General features: G+C 38.6%; 1 protein-coding gene across 2 annotated transcripts in view; it reads right to left on the bottom strand.

The window, feature by feature from the left end:
• Nucleotides 1-10,188: 10,188 nt before the first annotated feature.
• cnksr2a (connector enhancer of kinase suppressor of Ras 2a) overlaps nt 10,189-15,171 on the bottom strand; it is a 489,515-nt gene continuing 484,532 nt past the window's right edge. For both annotated transcript variants that reach the window (XM_043700616.1, XM_043700617.1), the window contains one exon: nt 10,189-14,192. In XM_043700616.1, coding sequence (XP_043556551.1) covers nt 13,971-14,192 — 222 coding nt within the window. In that variant the 3' untranslated portion in view covers nt 10,189-13,970. The remainder of the gene's footprint in view (nt 14,193-15,171) is intronic.

The following is a 15,171-nucleotide window of genomic DNA, read 5'->3' as shown; positions in this document are numbered from 1 at the left end:
CCCCTGCCTCCCCCTCCCTGTCCCCCCGCCTCCCCCTCCCTGTCCCCCTGCCCAGTGCGTGTCCCGGTTCCTCCCTCACTACACATTCGTATCTCTCTCTCCTTCTGGTTGAAACTGCAAAAGACAGAGAGCTCTCAGCTTCCGGCGACCACTTCTTTCCACATCAATCATCACCCCCTGAAAAAAAATCTCGATGTCGACAACCCTTAGACTGGAGACCAGAGAAAAGCTTCACTTCTGCAACATCGAATAGCTTTCCCCCATTCATCTCTTCGAAGGGCCGATTAGGCTGCAATACTGCTTGGATGCTTCTATTTTCTACGCAATATCGTCACCTCAGGAAGCAACATGTCACTTTTCCAGCTGCAATGACTGCACGTTTTAGTAAATGCAAATTAAATAAAGAAACGCACATGAAAACACCATTTATTTAGGCCCCACTCTCCTCCTCTCACACCTTTTGATTGATTTAAATTTTTACCTCGGGGAGGACGCAGTGACGGTTTTAAACCAGAATTATGCCAGCAGCGATCAGGGGCTTGAGTAGAAAGACTGTGGCAGTTGAAAAGAAGGTTTAGTAGGAGTTTACAGAAGTATGAGAATGTTGATATCTTGGGGTAAGGCGAATATGCTTCCACAGTTAGAGGAGGATTGGCAACTACATTGAAAGTAATTGACAATGACGAAGACAAAATCAAAATCACCGCCTGAGAAAATTTCACTCTGAAGTTGTTGCAATCCAGAACGCACTGCCTTAAAGCAGATTGAAAAAAAAAGGGAATAAACTTCCAAAAGGGAGTCCACTATTTATTTGAAAATGAAAGGCATGCAAGGCTGTGGACGATGAGCAAGGAATTGGGACTAATTGGATGGCACTTTAGAAGAGCTGGCAAAGCTGAAATGGGCCGAATGGTGGCTGGTTCTACGAATTCTTGATCGCAAGGTTTTTGCATTCCATGCTTGCGGGTTTGTTTGACTTTGATCCTGGGCTGCAATATTTGAAGGACATTGAAGCCCATCAACCCATATTACGCTGCCAGTTGCATCTATTGGCCAATGGTGCTCGACTATCAAATGCTTTAGGAAAGGGTGGGTGGCAGCCTTCACAATTTTTCTACATTAAAATATTTCTAGCAAGCCTGTTGTGTGTCTGGGTATGTAACAGCCGGACCTTATTTGCTTTGAATCTTGAGTCCCGAAGTGCGATTTTTGGTGTAATTTTTCTACACCGTAAACCACTACAATATAAGGACACGAACCTGTAGTCAAAAGTTTTAGCGGGGCATCAGAATGAACATTGCATGGGGCTGGTATCTATTTGTTATGAACTGAATAGGAAATAGGATTCTGCGAGTGGGAATGCCAAAATTCAAGCTCAATTCAAGACGTGCAATTTTAATAATGAGTAAGAATAAAATACATTAGCTGCATTATGTGTTTCATTAGTACATTTTCGTTTACCGTTCTATCCTCACTGGGATGTACGTTCACGTGATGGTAATATCACGTTATTGAGGTTATATTTTCAAAGAAAGTTCGGCCAAGTTTCACTGTCTCTGCCTGATGATTTCATGTGAACCAACTACATGTAAGATGTTTGTCCAGATTGACTGGGATATTATCAACGTGTATCATGTTTAATTAAGTGTATGATCTGTACAGTGACTTTCCAATATTTTTGGCAATACTGTTAGTTTATTTTTGCAGGGCATATGCAGTTGTGGAATTTAAAGTTTGCGATAAATGCACAAGTTATTTTTTACTGCAGTTAGAGCCAAACTGGCTGAATCCTGGACTCAGAAAAAAAAAGCAAAGTATTTGTTAATATTTGAAAAGAAGAGTGTGACTTGCATTTTGGAAGTTAACTATTTTCAAAATAAAATAATTTAAATTCATAACTGTGCTGTGGAAGCAAAGACATTCGAAGTCTTTACAATGCCAATTTTGCATTTAAACTGCAATTGCTGTTATGTAGGCAAATAGAGTTAACAAATTTATGTACAACAATAATAAGATAATTGACCAGTTAATTTCTATTGATGGAGTTGGTTGAGCAACGAATTTGGTTTGGGTTCTGGGAGTACTGATCTGAGCATAAAGAGGATGATGTGGATTTAAGGTCTCATCTGAAATTTATCTGTTAGTTTTCAATACAAAAAGTGGAAGTATACAAGATATATGCATGTGTGGTGCTGGAAAAGCACAGCCAGTCAGGCACCATCCGAGGAGCAGGAGAATGGACATTTCAAGCATAAGCTTCATCAGGAATGAGGCTTGTGGGCCAACGGGGCTGAGAAATAAATGGGAGGGGGGTGGGTCTGGGATGGAGGTAGCTGGGATTGCAATAGGTAGATGAAGATGGGGCTGAAGGTGATAGGTCAGAGAGGAGGGTGGAGCAGATAGGTGGGAATGAAGATGGACAGATAGGCCAGATCTCCTCTACACTGGGGAGACAGGACACCTACTTACAGGATACTTCAGAGACCATCTCCAGGACACACATGAAACAACCCCACTGTCCCGTGGCTGAACACTTTAACCCACCCTTCCACACCCACAATGACATGCCGATCCTGGGCCTCCTTCATCACCAAACCCTTACCACCCAACGCCAAGAGGAAGAATGCCCTATCTTCCACCTTGGACCCTCCAACCACATGGGATCAATCTAGATTTCACCAGTTTCCTCATTTCCCCTCCCCCACCTTATCCTAGATCCAATCTTCTAACTCAGCACTGCCCTCTTGACCTGGCCTACCTGTCCCACTTCCTCTCACTTATCCGCTCCACCCTCCTCTCTAACCTATCACCTTCACCTCCACCTTTATCTACCTATCGCATTCTCAGTTACCTTCCCCCATGCCCCACCCCAATCCCATTTATCTCTCAGCCTCTTTGGTCCAGAAGCCTCATTCCTGATGAAGGATTTATGCTTGAAAAGTCGACTCCCCTTGGATGCTGCCTGAGCGGCTGTGCTTTTCCAGCACCATACTCTCGACTCTGATCTCCAGCATCTGCGGTCGTCACTTTCTCCCAAGCTATATGCATGCTTCACCAAGGCTTTGTTTCAGTAGGTTTATTACTACCAGGCAAAGACATGGTAGAAAGGATGGTGAGTGGTTGCTGATCAGGACTGGATGATGTTAGCATGAATATTGTGATATTCTATGTCTAACGTTGTGGCTACTGATTAAAAAAAATACAGAAAATTTGAGCAGAGCAAAAACAAAGCTTGATAAATCTAAACTCTCATAATTGGCACATGCAAGATTCATGTATCCACACTGTCTATAAAATATCCTGACCTAATTTCACATGAAATATTCTTTGAGAATCCTTGGAATTTAGGACATTGACCTCCAAAATTGTGCCATTTTGCATCTATTTTTCAAATGTAAATCAGACAAGATTAATTTAAATTTCTATCCTCAGCAACTGAAATTATGCAGCACTCCCTCTGTACTACTCTAAAGTCTAATGATGTGCTTAAGTACAATGTGCTTGAACAAAAGACCTAACTTAGGGGTAAGAGTGCTACCACTGAGTTAAGTTGATATTTAAAACTCTCCAGTGTGGGGGAAAAGAACTTGCATAGTTTATTCCACAACCGAATCCTCAATCAAAAAGTTTAGAGCAAGTCAACCAACTTTAAGTAATTTCAACACTTTGAATTCATAATCCATGTCATAATCCACTTTCTTTTGCACTTCTGGTATTTTTCTTGTTTCCTCCTTAATTCAATACTTTTGTAGTCAGATGGCTGTTCTCCTGTCATTCATACACTTTGTCACATTTTATTTACATGCCCCATTGCCACTCCCTTTGGTCTTGTGGCACAGTTCCTACCTCTGGTTCTGGAGGTCCATGTTCAAGTCCCAGTTCCTGTCTTGATGATACAGATGGTATGACATAATGCAACCAAACAGGTTGATTATTAAATCATTCAGATACACCTATGATGGGATAAGAGTGTGAAAATTTCCTAGTGAGCCAGAACCAGCTAGCTGCAGTGCAATAGTCTTCTCAGGTTAAAATGCTCCTTGGCGTGAGTGACTGTATCCTTGTTCTGAGCAATGACCATACACACACTCACCACACCTTTCAGCTTTTCACCATGAAATATTTTGTCACTGAATCTTTTCTGCCTTCCATTCAATCACTGAGTTTCCCTTTTGTTCTTCCCACCTGAGCCACTTTCACTTGATCAAAACTTAAAAACTTTCACAGTTTCTTAGTTCTGATGCAGGTTATTGATCTGAAACATGAACTATTGCTTTACAGTTGCTGTTAGACCTGATGAATATTTCTAGCATTTTCTGTTAATATTTCAGATTTCCAGCATCCTCAGTATTTTCCTTTTATAATAACTTTTAAAGTGAATTCTATTATGTTTCTAATGATGGACAGATTTTTGAACATTTGGGATTGAGGATATGGAGAGCAGGTGGGGAAAGCAGAAATAAAAGCTCTACACTTTTGTCTCTTCTTCAAGCTGAGGCACTTGTTTCAGGTTCTATTTTTCTTTGTAGACTATTTTATTGCTAACTGTAGCATACTATACTTTCTAAATCATGGTTACAGGTAAAACATCAGAATCAAAGGGAATAGATTTATGGAATTAGTGCACAACTATTTCTTAATTTCCTGCTTGAAAGAAAAAACAAAAGCAGAATACTAAGGCTGAAGTTAGACAGTTGGAATGTTAGCGACAAGGGAGAATTTAGCATTGAAAATGCCAAGCAATTTGGTATGGCTGTGGGGGAAAGACAGAAAAAGTGATCACTAATGTACCAGATAGCTTTCAGGATCATCATAAATTGAGACTGAGTGAAATGAAGATTAGTGCTTAGGGAGTCCAGAGCTATGTGGTTGGATTGCATTGAAAATATTGATGTTATGAGGGGAGATGGTAGATTTTTTTCATTAACATTACTGGTTGTGCAGATTAGAAAGTTGGGTTGTCTTAGTAACATTTTCACATTTGACACCTTCCACAGGTAACCATTATCTGGCTGCATTTTGTGCGTGAGCCTGCTTATTTTGTATATTTTGTATCAAAATTTGGTCAAGGTTCCAGAATACGCATATTATTTAAAAGAGTACCTGTCACAAATTTTAATCTTTTGCCTGAGATTGCATTTTTTTTTCTGAATAAACCCCATTCTGAACTGGATTGAATTTTCAAACAGGAACTAGTTTTGCATTGTTTTTGTTTCAATGGTTATGCTTCAATGACAACATCTCATTCTTCTGAACTCCAGTGAATATGGGTCCAGCCAATCTAATCTTTCCCCATAGAACAATCCTACTAATCAAGAATTCAGTCACGTGAAACTTTGTTGCAGTACCTCTGTATCAAGTTCATCCTTGGAGATCAAGGACATCAAAATAGCATACAATACACCAGATGTTTTCTTGCAAATGCCCTGTACTGCCACATTCTTGCTTCTGTATTCAAAAGCTTTTGCAATAAAGGTAACATACCATTTGTTTCACCAGCATGCTTGTTTTCAGTGACTGGTGTACAAGGTCATCCAGGTCCCTTTGTACATCAACACCTCCCAAATTATCACCATTTAAATAATATTCTGCCATTGACTTTTTCTAGTGGAGTGGATAACTTTAAAATATAACTTATCAATGTTATGCTGCATCAGTCAAGTATTTGCCCATCCACTTTTCTAAATTGCTCTGAAATCTCTTTACATCCTCCTCACTGTTTACAATACCATCTTTGCTTTGTGAATAGCTGGGGCTCAAGCATGGTCAGTTAGATCACTGTGAGTTGTTGAACTGCTCAAGTCAAACCTAAATACTCTTCCCAAAAAGGTACACAAGACCTGTTGCACAGCTGGATTATCTATGATCTAGATATACTAACAATAACACCATAATCATCATGGAATTACCATATGCTTGGCCATCATTTTTATACAGTTGGTGAAATCTTGTTAAACTTTCATCTTTATCAAATCCAGGCTAAATTCTATATGTGACTGGCATTGAAACATGATTCTAATCTAAAACAGGAAAAGAGGATCTAAGGAATAGTTCAAAATATACAACAGACATATTTTCTTCATATATTTTTGTGCATGACTGATTAACATTTATTACGTCTGAAATAGAAATTTAATTTTGTGACTTTCCAAATTACTTGCAACTACAATTCAGAAAAGGTTCTTCTGAGGAAAATGAGATGCTGATATTCAAATTCCCAGACTTGTTCTGTTAAAAATGATCTTTCAGAGTTTATCACTAGGGAATTTTGAAGCTTTTAAAAATTACTTTAGCTCCAATTTTGATTTTAAACCCAGTTTTCACCAAATGCCATTTCCTCTTGCAAACAGCTAGCAAGGAAACTTTACTAAGTTCACTGTTGTTCTTGACCTTATCGGCACAACATTCTTTAGAGCATTCAAAGATAATTCCCTAATGGCTTTTTCCTACCTTATGGGGAGGCTTTCTCATTGCTAAGGCAGCATCCACTGTTGGTAATCCATGCATTCAACAAAATATAGCACATTCTAGCCATAAAGTCAACTTTGGACTGATGTAGAAAAAAATTCACATCTTCTAACTCAACCAGTGATTTGTACAGAGTCTTCCAGATTACAAACTTCACTTGAACTGAACTTAGACTGAGTGCACATATGGATTAGATAAAAAGAATAAAATATAAAAATTTCAAGAACTTTATTTGACTATTGATTACCATATTCATTATGATCTTTGCCTTTAAGCTAAGAACAATAAAATATACACAACAAATAACATACATTATTGTTGAAAGATTCATGTTGGTATCACAAGAAAGACTACTTTATGACATCATGCTACACTTGCCACTTAGGAATAATGCAGTCTTTGAGAAACATCTTTCAAAATTTAAAACATTGAATGCAGTTCTTTACTAAGTAAAGTGCAAACCATAAAGCTGTTGCACAGCAACAGATCTTATTCTTCAAAACAAGTTAATAACTACATCATCTTTAAAGCCTGTAAACTACACTCAAAGTAGAAATAATTTTCCTTATATCAATACACTTATTTTTTTGGTCCATTACAAAAAATCTGTCACAATGTACAGTACAACAGAGGCATAATGCTTGGTGTAAGTGCCACAACTTGATATTCTTACTCAAGTATTTTTCTTTGAAATAATGACAAGTATTATATAAAACTTCACAATTCATTTGTCAGTACCCATGCAGTACATATATTTTTAGTTTATACAAATACCTCTTTTTAGATTTCAGTCTTGATTTGGAATCTATCCAAACCAAAGGGCATTATTGTTTGCCTGTCTTTCATAGAGTGAATTCATATCCCATGTTCTGAAAGAAGGCCACTTTCTTGTTCACTTGCAGTGGACAGTTAGGAAAATGATCAGAATTAGAATATACTCTGGTTCAAAAAATGATCTTTTGAAATATTATGTTTTATAAAGCTCCTCCCTCCCATTCACTGTTGCAGATATAATCTCTAAAATAAGCTTGATTCACACACAAAAAGTATATAATTCTTCAGCTGATGATGTATTTTTTGTGTTTTTTTTTGTTATTTGAAGCATTAGATTCCTGCATATATACACAAGTAACTGGTCATTACAATGTGCGAAAAGATCTGTTAGCATACGTGGTCACTTGAGTCCATTATTTACTTTTCAGCAGTAATGCTGGAATAATACTAGACAATGCTCAAGTATAAACTACAGGCTTGCAATAGCAGCAACAGCAGAGCTTGAGATCATGAGTACAACGATCTGTTATTTGACATTAGGTTAAAGAACCTGCAGAGACAACCTAGTTTCACTGTGCTTGGTACAAATTTAATTTATTTTTTGAATGTCAGATTAAATTGCTATTGTTGGAAACATTTTATTTCACTATTAAGATACTCATTTAAAGCAACTCATGTTCGACTGTATCACATTTATTTAATTTGTATAATATCTTGACAAGTCTTTGCCAAGTCCCAGTTTAATTCTAAATCAGCCCTGATGTCACATAATCATTTGCATTAAATGCAAATACTCTGCCTTTCCAAAACCAATTACCTACTGTACTGCACAATTCTAATATTTCCAATAATACATTAAGAGTATTTGTTATATTTAATTTAATTTGAAGTTTGTTTCTAAAATATAAAAATGTTCCCTATGTCTGGCTTTGAGTGATTGGATTATTGTAAATACGTAGAAAGTGCAATTCTTTTTTTGTCCTTTGGTACATTATCATCATGTGCAAACAACTTCATTGTATATCATTATAACAATAGTTTTTTTTGTGAGAATAGTAAATTTTTGAGTTTTTTTTGCCATTATAGGTGTTCATAGTTTTGATAGGTATTGATAAAGAAATCACGGTGTATTAAATTTCACTGTAGGCACAAAAGTGGTTAAGTGACCATGAAGCTGTCAGATTGTAATAAAAATCCAACTGGTTCACTAATGCCCTTAGGACTGGAAACTTACCGTCCTTACCCAGACTGGTCCACTTGTAATTCTACTCTCTCGCAAGCATGGTTGACTGTCCTCTGAAATAGTCATGCAAACTACCCATTTGCATCAAACTTGTGGCTCAGGAGCAAGGCCCAACACCAGTGTAAATATGAATATGTAATATATTTGGGCTTGCCAATGAGTTGCTCAGTCTGAGAATTAAATTAAAAAAAACTCAGAATTTAAAACCCATCTTCATCATACTTAAATTGAATGCAAATCCATAACACTCTGGCTGAAACTGGTACCCAGCTTATTGGAGTCCAAAACCTCATACAACAGGAATGTCAGTGAATCAAGCAAAATTATTGATCAAGGTTCACAGTAACTGTTGCAGTGGAAGCTATGGATGAAAATGTTTGCACAGTTGAGGTCCAACTATGGAAATCTCTGTATGAAATAACTGAGTTTTGAATAATGTTAATAGATCTTGAAAACTGTACTGGCTGTCAGTGGCCCTGAGCTGTTTATAATAACGTACATCAAATTAAAAAGAAGTCTTGTGAATTTACACATCTGGATTATGTGCACAAATTTGACGAAGTGATAAAAAAATGCAGACCTGTTTAAAACAACATAGAATACTAGAAATTAGGTAGTAAAATACAAAATGAGTTATAATAAAACAGAATGAAGAAATTAACGAAGATGGGAGCTGTAGAGGCAGGATTCAAATTAAGATGTTAACAGTTTATCCTGCTGAATGTTTGCACCATTTGGAGGTACCTTTCACCCTAATATTTGGGCAGTAAAGTGACAGAGTGCATCACTCATTCATTATAGAAACAAGCTAATTTTAATTTTATTATTTCAGTGGAAATGAATATCAAATCATAGAATCATAGAGATCTACAGCTTGGAAAAAGGCCCATTCTGTCTGTGCTGGTTAAAACAAACAGCTAACTATTCTAATCCGATTTCTCAGCACTCGTCTCTTGTATGTCTTGGCATCAGAAGTGCACATCTAAATACTTCTTCAATATTATGAGGATTTCTACTTCTACAACCCTTACAGGCAATGCCTGGTCATTGATCATTTCATCAAGCGGACATGTTTTTCCTGCCTACCTTATCGAAGCTCCTCATAATTTTATACATCTCAATCGCACCTCCTCTGCTTTCAGGAAAACAACCTCGGTCTGTCTGATCTTCCTTTATAGCTACAATACTCTAGCCCAGGCAACACCCGGGTATCTCTCCTGTGCACACATCCTTATCACATCCCTATCAATCAGGCAATCTGCTCTGTCAATTTATTTAGATGTGTGGTCAAGGTAAATATTCCTAATTGATTCTCAAGTGGCATTTGTCCTTAAACAATGACATGTGTACTGTATGTTTTCATAAGATTTTTGACAACGATCTTTTGATTCCTTCTTTCCCCTTCATCTTTGATTTGGGTGACACAATGGCTCAGTTGTTAGCACTGCTGCCTCACAGCACCAGGGATCCAGGTTTGCCTCCATCCATGGGCAACTGTCTGTGTGGAGTTTGCACATTTTCCCCTGTGTGCCTTCATGGGTTTCCTCTGGATGCACCAGTTTCCTCCCACAATCCAAAGATGTGCAGGTTAAGTGGCTTGGCCACACTAAATTGCCCTGTTGTGTCCAGGTATGTGCAGGCTATGTGGATTAGCCATAAGAAATGCAGTGCCCCAGGGATAGGGTAGGGAGGTGGGTCTGGGTGGGATGCTCTTCAGAGAGTCAGTGTGAACTAGATGAGCCAAAAGGCCTGCTTCCACACTGTAGGGATTCTTTGATTTACTAATACATTTTTCAACTTGGTTCGAAAGTCCACCGTCATACTCATTTGACGTCTGTGCCTCATTGGAAGTCTGTTAGAAATGTTAAATCTATATCAGGATATCCTGGATGCCAGTCTTGTACCTATATTTTGGAGTTCATCTTCTGGACACAGAGTTTGTACATTACATGAACATTATTATGGAGTGGAGGTAGGATGGACATCTTGTTTCCTAGACTCTTGAATCCTGAAACAATCAGTGTAAACATGTCTCGTAAAATGATTCATGGCTGACCTGGTGGATCTGGGAACCACCTAAGCCTCACATTGGGATAATGTAGGTGGACCCCAGATACCTTGGTAAAAACTCTTCGGGCTTTCTAACCCTGCGTAAATGTTCCAAGATATGATACAGAGAAGCATTGGATACCACACTGTCCATAAATTATAAGAGGTGACCAAAGAAACAGCCAATGAAGGAAGATTCCTAAAACTCCATGTGGTTGCTGTTCTGCCTCAATGTGATGCATTCCAAAGGGACTGTCTATTATTGCTATTGTCAACTATTGTCTGGGAGACTCTGGTTTCTACAGAATCTTTGAAGTCTACAAAAATTCCCTCAGTACTTCCCTGTAAATTTGTGCAACATGAAACAGCTATGGAAAGCATTAAACACTTGTAGTATGGTAGCAATAGGCAGAAAGAAATCAACTATAGTTACCCTAAAGGAAGCTAATGATTTCTTTAAGTAGTGCAATGGTTTTGGTGGTGGTGGGTGTATACTCCCAGGAGATGTTCACTGCATGCTTGCCAATGCCTAGACAACGCATATCTGCCACAGATGCCATGGGGGAGTTCTAAGGGTGCATGTAGCACCCAAAGACTGGGAACAATATTTTAAATGGTTACAACTGGCATGCAAGTCCAAACCTTTCACAATCTGAAATAGCACGCATTGGCCAATCAAAAAATTGTCCTCCAGGCTGCTGAGAAATGTTCACCGTACACTCTTCAAACGTGTTGGGCTACTGATTGTCCCATATCATCATCAGACATGACTTAGGTAATGTTGATTATTATTTGCCATTGGATGATAGGATGTTTCATGTAACACAAATGGCTACTTTATCTATTCTGTATCCGATTTCAAGTCGATATGTTCAATTCAAACAAGAAATGTTATTCATTGGTTAAATTAACAGCAATTTTTGAGTGGGGCAATCTTATGGAGGAATAGTAAATATATGGTGCAATGCAAAAGTAATAATTTTGTAATCCAGTATGGCAGAAGGTAAGTACCCTGCTTTGAAAAGGGATGTCATAATTACAATAGTTCTGCAAACAAATGAACCTTGCTGAAGTACAGACTATCCAAATAAAGTGAGAGGTTATTGGGACCCTTCTGCTTGTAAAATGCATGTGTCTTCATTTGACAGCTAACAAATACACCACAATGAAACCATTCATATACCAAAGTTGACATGAGAGAATTTTGCTTAACCTGCCAAAACATTTAAGAACACTATAATTTTAGACATAAATGTAAAGTACTGCATGGAGGACAAACTGTCTCTGAGATTTGAACACCCTTCTGGCTTTCTACCATTTGCATTGCTTTCAAGCCTATTGATTTACTCACTGTTCTCAGCCATTCTTTAGCTGGTCACCACTTTGAACACAATAACAACTGGTTACAACTCTCTTCTATGCGATATTTCCACATAATACTGTAGGTGAGACAGGAGCTCAGTGAAATGGAGAAATGACCACTGTGCATTGCTACACTGTACATTTTAAGATGCTGAGCCATTCTTGTACTGTGGTGCTAAAGTTTCAATTATTAGATCAATTCTAAATTCCACTGTGCACAAAATGTATGGGGGGAGTTTGAGGGTTCCTGAACTAGTTGTGCATAATAGACTATTTTATGCATGTCTCCATTAAATAGATGCCTTTTTCAAAGAACCAAGGGATGGATGGTGGTTTAATTGGTGAGACAATTTTGTTGCACCATGCTCAGAAAGAATGCAGGTGCATGAAGAACAAAAATAAACCAAAAACATACAGTCAGACATACTTCGAATATTTTTTACAGGAGGGCCAAAAGCTAATTTTACAAATTTACTTTAAATTATGGCAAATTATTCAGTTGTAAAAACTGAAGATTTCTTAATTATATATAAGTCACACATTCGCATAATGCAATCGTGATTTATTGCTGATCTGATTGCAGTCTTGATGACTGTTTGATCTAAAGCTTATCCTTTCCAGGGGCTGACTGAAACATCATTAATACAAATATATTAAGGCTGACTTTGACATCAGATGCATCATGGACATGGCGTGGGTGGAGATTGGGCAGGTGAGCAAGGGGCACAGGTTAGGGGGCCAGCTGGCAGAGGGCAAGATGCAAGTGGGTGCTGCAGGCAGAGCTCTAGAATTCAGAGGGATGCAGCACAGGCAAGCAGTGAGTGAAGTTTGGATGGGCAACTGAAAGAGTGCAGATAGGCAATTGTGGGCAGGCTGTGAATGAAGTGTACTGGCTATTCCTACTGGGTGTGAGGCTCAAGCCGTTCAGAGGCCTGATATACATTCTGCCAGTGAGCTGCAGGTACACTGATGCATTTTGATGATATTCAGATAATAGAATATCATTGATCACGAGAGTCTGGACGTGGGAGGAGCAGGGGTTTCTGGGAACTGTCAGGCGATGCTTGAAAGGTGCAAAAACCAACCTGTTTTTCTTGCTGGTTCAGAAGGATTGCTGTGGTCCTGTTGGCCCAACACTGAAGGCCATGTCTTGAGAGTGCTTTCTTATTTACTGCTTTGACTGCATATCTCCCAGTACAAAAAGGTGCCTGGCACAATCTGTCCAATTTGATCTTGTAATTGCAGTCATGCACATCATAGAATCTCCATTTACATTCTACCACAGGGTCCTGTCATGCTGCAGAGGGGAGAGCTCTGGGAAAAAGGAAACTGGCAGCTGGTGATGGCATTAGCAGCACGGTGATTTTACTTGTGATGTCTCATTCCACCAGGCAGAGTCACTAAAATTGGTCTTACTGGGTTCTGGGGATGGAAACTATGGCTGTACCAAAGCACTGCACTGTAATGTGGCAGTTTTCAGAGGAGGAGGAGGAAAGAAAGAGAGGGATATTCCACTCATCCAACTTATATAAGCTAGAGAGGGACTTGAAATTACAATGCAGATCCATTTTCAGGCCATTCCTCAGAACCTGCCACATCTGTGTTCAGAGAATCATGTGCAATGTGTGTGCAGAAAAAAAAAGGTAAAACAATATAAAACCTATGAACACAAATTCTTCAAAGGCTCTTTTCATGCTAACTATTAGTTGACTTGCAAGGGCACGACTGCCATTCTGGGTAGGGAAAATAACTCAATGTCATTTTTATCATTGGCACATCACAATAACATCACATGTAAGCCACAGAACGATGTTATCATGACCCAAGTGGCATCATCAAGACATCTATTTATAAGGGGGGGCAAAGCTTGCCCAAGAATCTTACAAAGATACAGTGTCCCTTCAAACAAATTACAGCACCTCCCCATTTGTGTTCAGAATCTAATGCAAAGCCAACATACATCCGAATTAAATTTGAGTCTCTGTACTAAGAAAATACTTACATCATGACTCACCAGTATAAAGTAAGCAGTCAAAAAAAATTATATTTAATACAAGGCTGGCTGAGAAAGTGTTCATACATGGGTTTCAATGTATGAATGGGTGTGCATCAGAGGTGGTGTAGGTGTAGATGCAGCTTGTTCAGTTGCCGCGTTCACTGGTTCTGTGGCTGCATTGTTCTGACAGATCTCCACGAAAAGCTCTACATAGGTTTGTTTCCATCCCTGAAACTCTTTGGATGTCAAGCTGGGATTGTCTAGTATCTTGTCTATAATCGCTACTTCTCCTTCTTTTGCCTGAGGGTGATAAACAGAAAACAAAATCTGCACTATTAATACAGTAAACAACAGCGTTTAAAAATGCAATACTGTATTTTAATTCAAGTGTTTATTAAAACACGCAATCACAGATTTTCCAACAAAACTATTTTGTTTTTTCTATTTTCGGTAACTTAATTGTACTATATTTTTGAAAATAGAAATTTGTAATTGTTTGTGGTACGTTGAAAACCGATGCTGTTGAAAATACATTTTGTATATGAAATCCTGGGAAATATGGAGAATGGAAGGTTAAACAATTTTAACCTCAGGGCAACTGGCAGGCTGGTGAGAGAAAGTTGTTACAGGATTTCAAAAGTAAAGCAAGCAAATTTATGGTTCAATTTATTCAATTCTTTTGTATTATAGAGTCAGAGAGTGCTACAGCACGGAGACAAGTCCTCTGGCCCAAACTAGTCCATGCTGACCAAAATATCTATCCACACTAACCCCATTTCCCTGCACTTGGCCCATATCCTTCTAAACTTTTCCTATCGCATTTATCTGAATTAAACTCTATCTGCCATTTCTCAGCCCATTGGCCCATTTGGTCAAGATCCTGTTGTAATCTGAAGTAACCCTCTTTGCTGTCCACTACACCTCCAATTTTGGTGTCATCTGCAAACTTACTAAACTTACTCTTATGCTCGCATCCAAATCATTTATGTAAATGACAAAAAGTAGAGGGCCCAGCACCGATCCTTGTGGCACTCCACTGGTCACAGGCCTCCAGTCTGAAAAAAAATCCTCCACCACCACCCTCTGTTTTCTACCTTTGAGCCAGTTCTGTATCCTAATGGCTAGTTCTCCCTGTATTTCGTGAGATTTAACCTTGTTAATCAGTCTCCCATGGGGAACCTTGTTGAACGCCTTACTGAAGTCCACTGCTCTTCCCTCATCAATCCTCTTTGTTACTTCCTCAAGAAACTCAATCAAGTTTGTGAGACATGATTTCCCA

This window comes from Chiloscyllium plagiosum, chromosome 12, assembly GCF_004010195.1.
Source record: "Chiloscyllium plagiosum isolate BGI_BamShark_2017 chromosome 12, ASM401019v2, whole genome shotgun sequence".
Lineage (NCBI taxonomy): Eukaryota > Metazoa > Chordata > Chondrichthyes > Orectolobiformes > Hemiscylliidae > Chiloscyllium > Chiloscyllium plagiosum.
The sequence above is the reverse complement of the archived record's forward strand: the minus strand, read 5'-3'. Positions and strand labels throughout refer to the sequence as shown.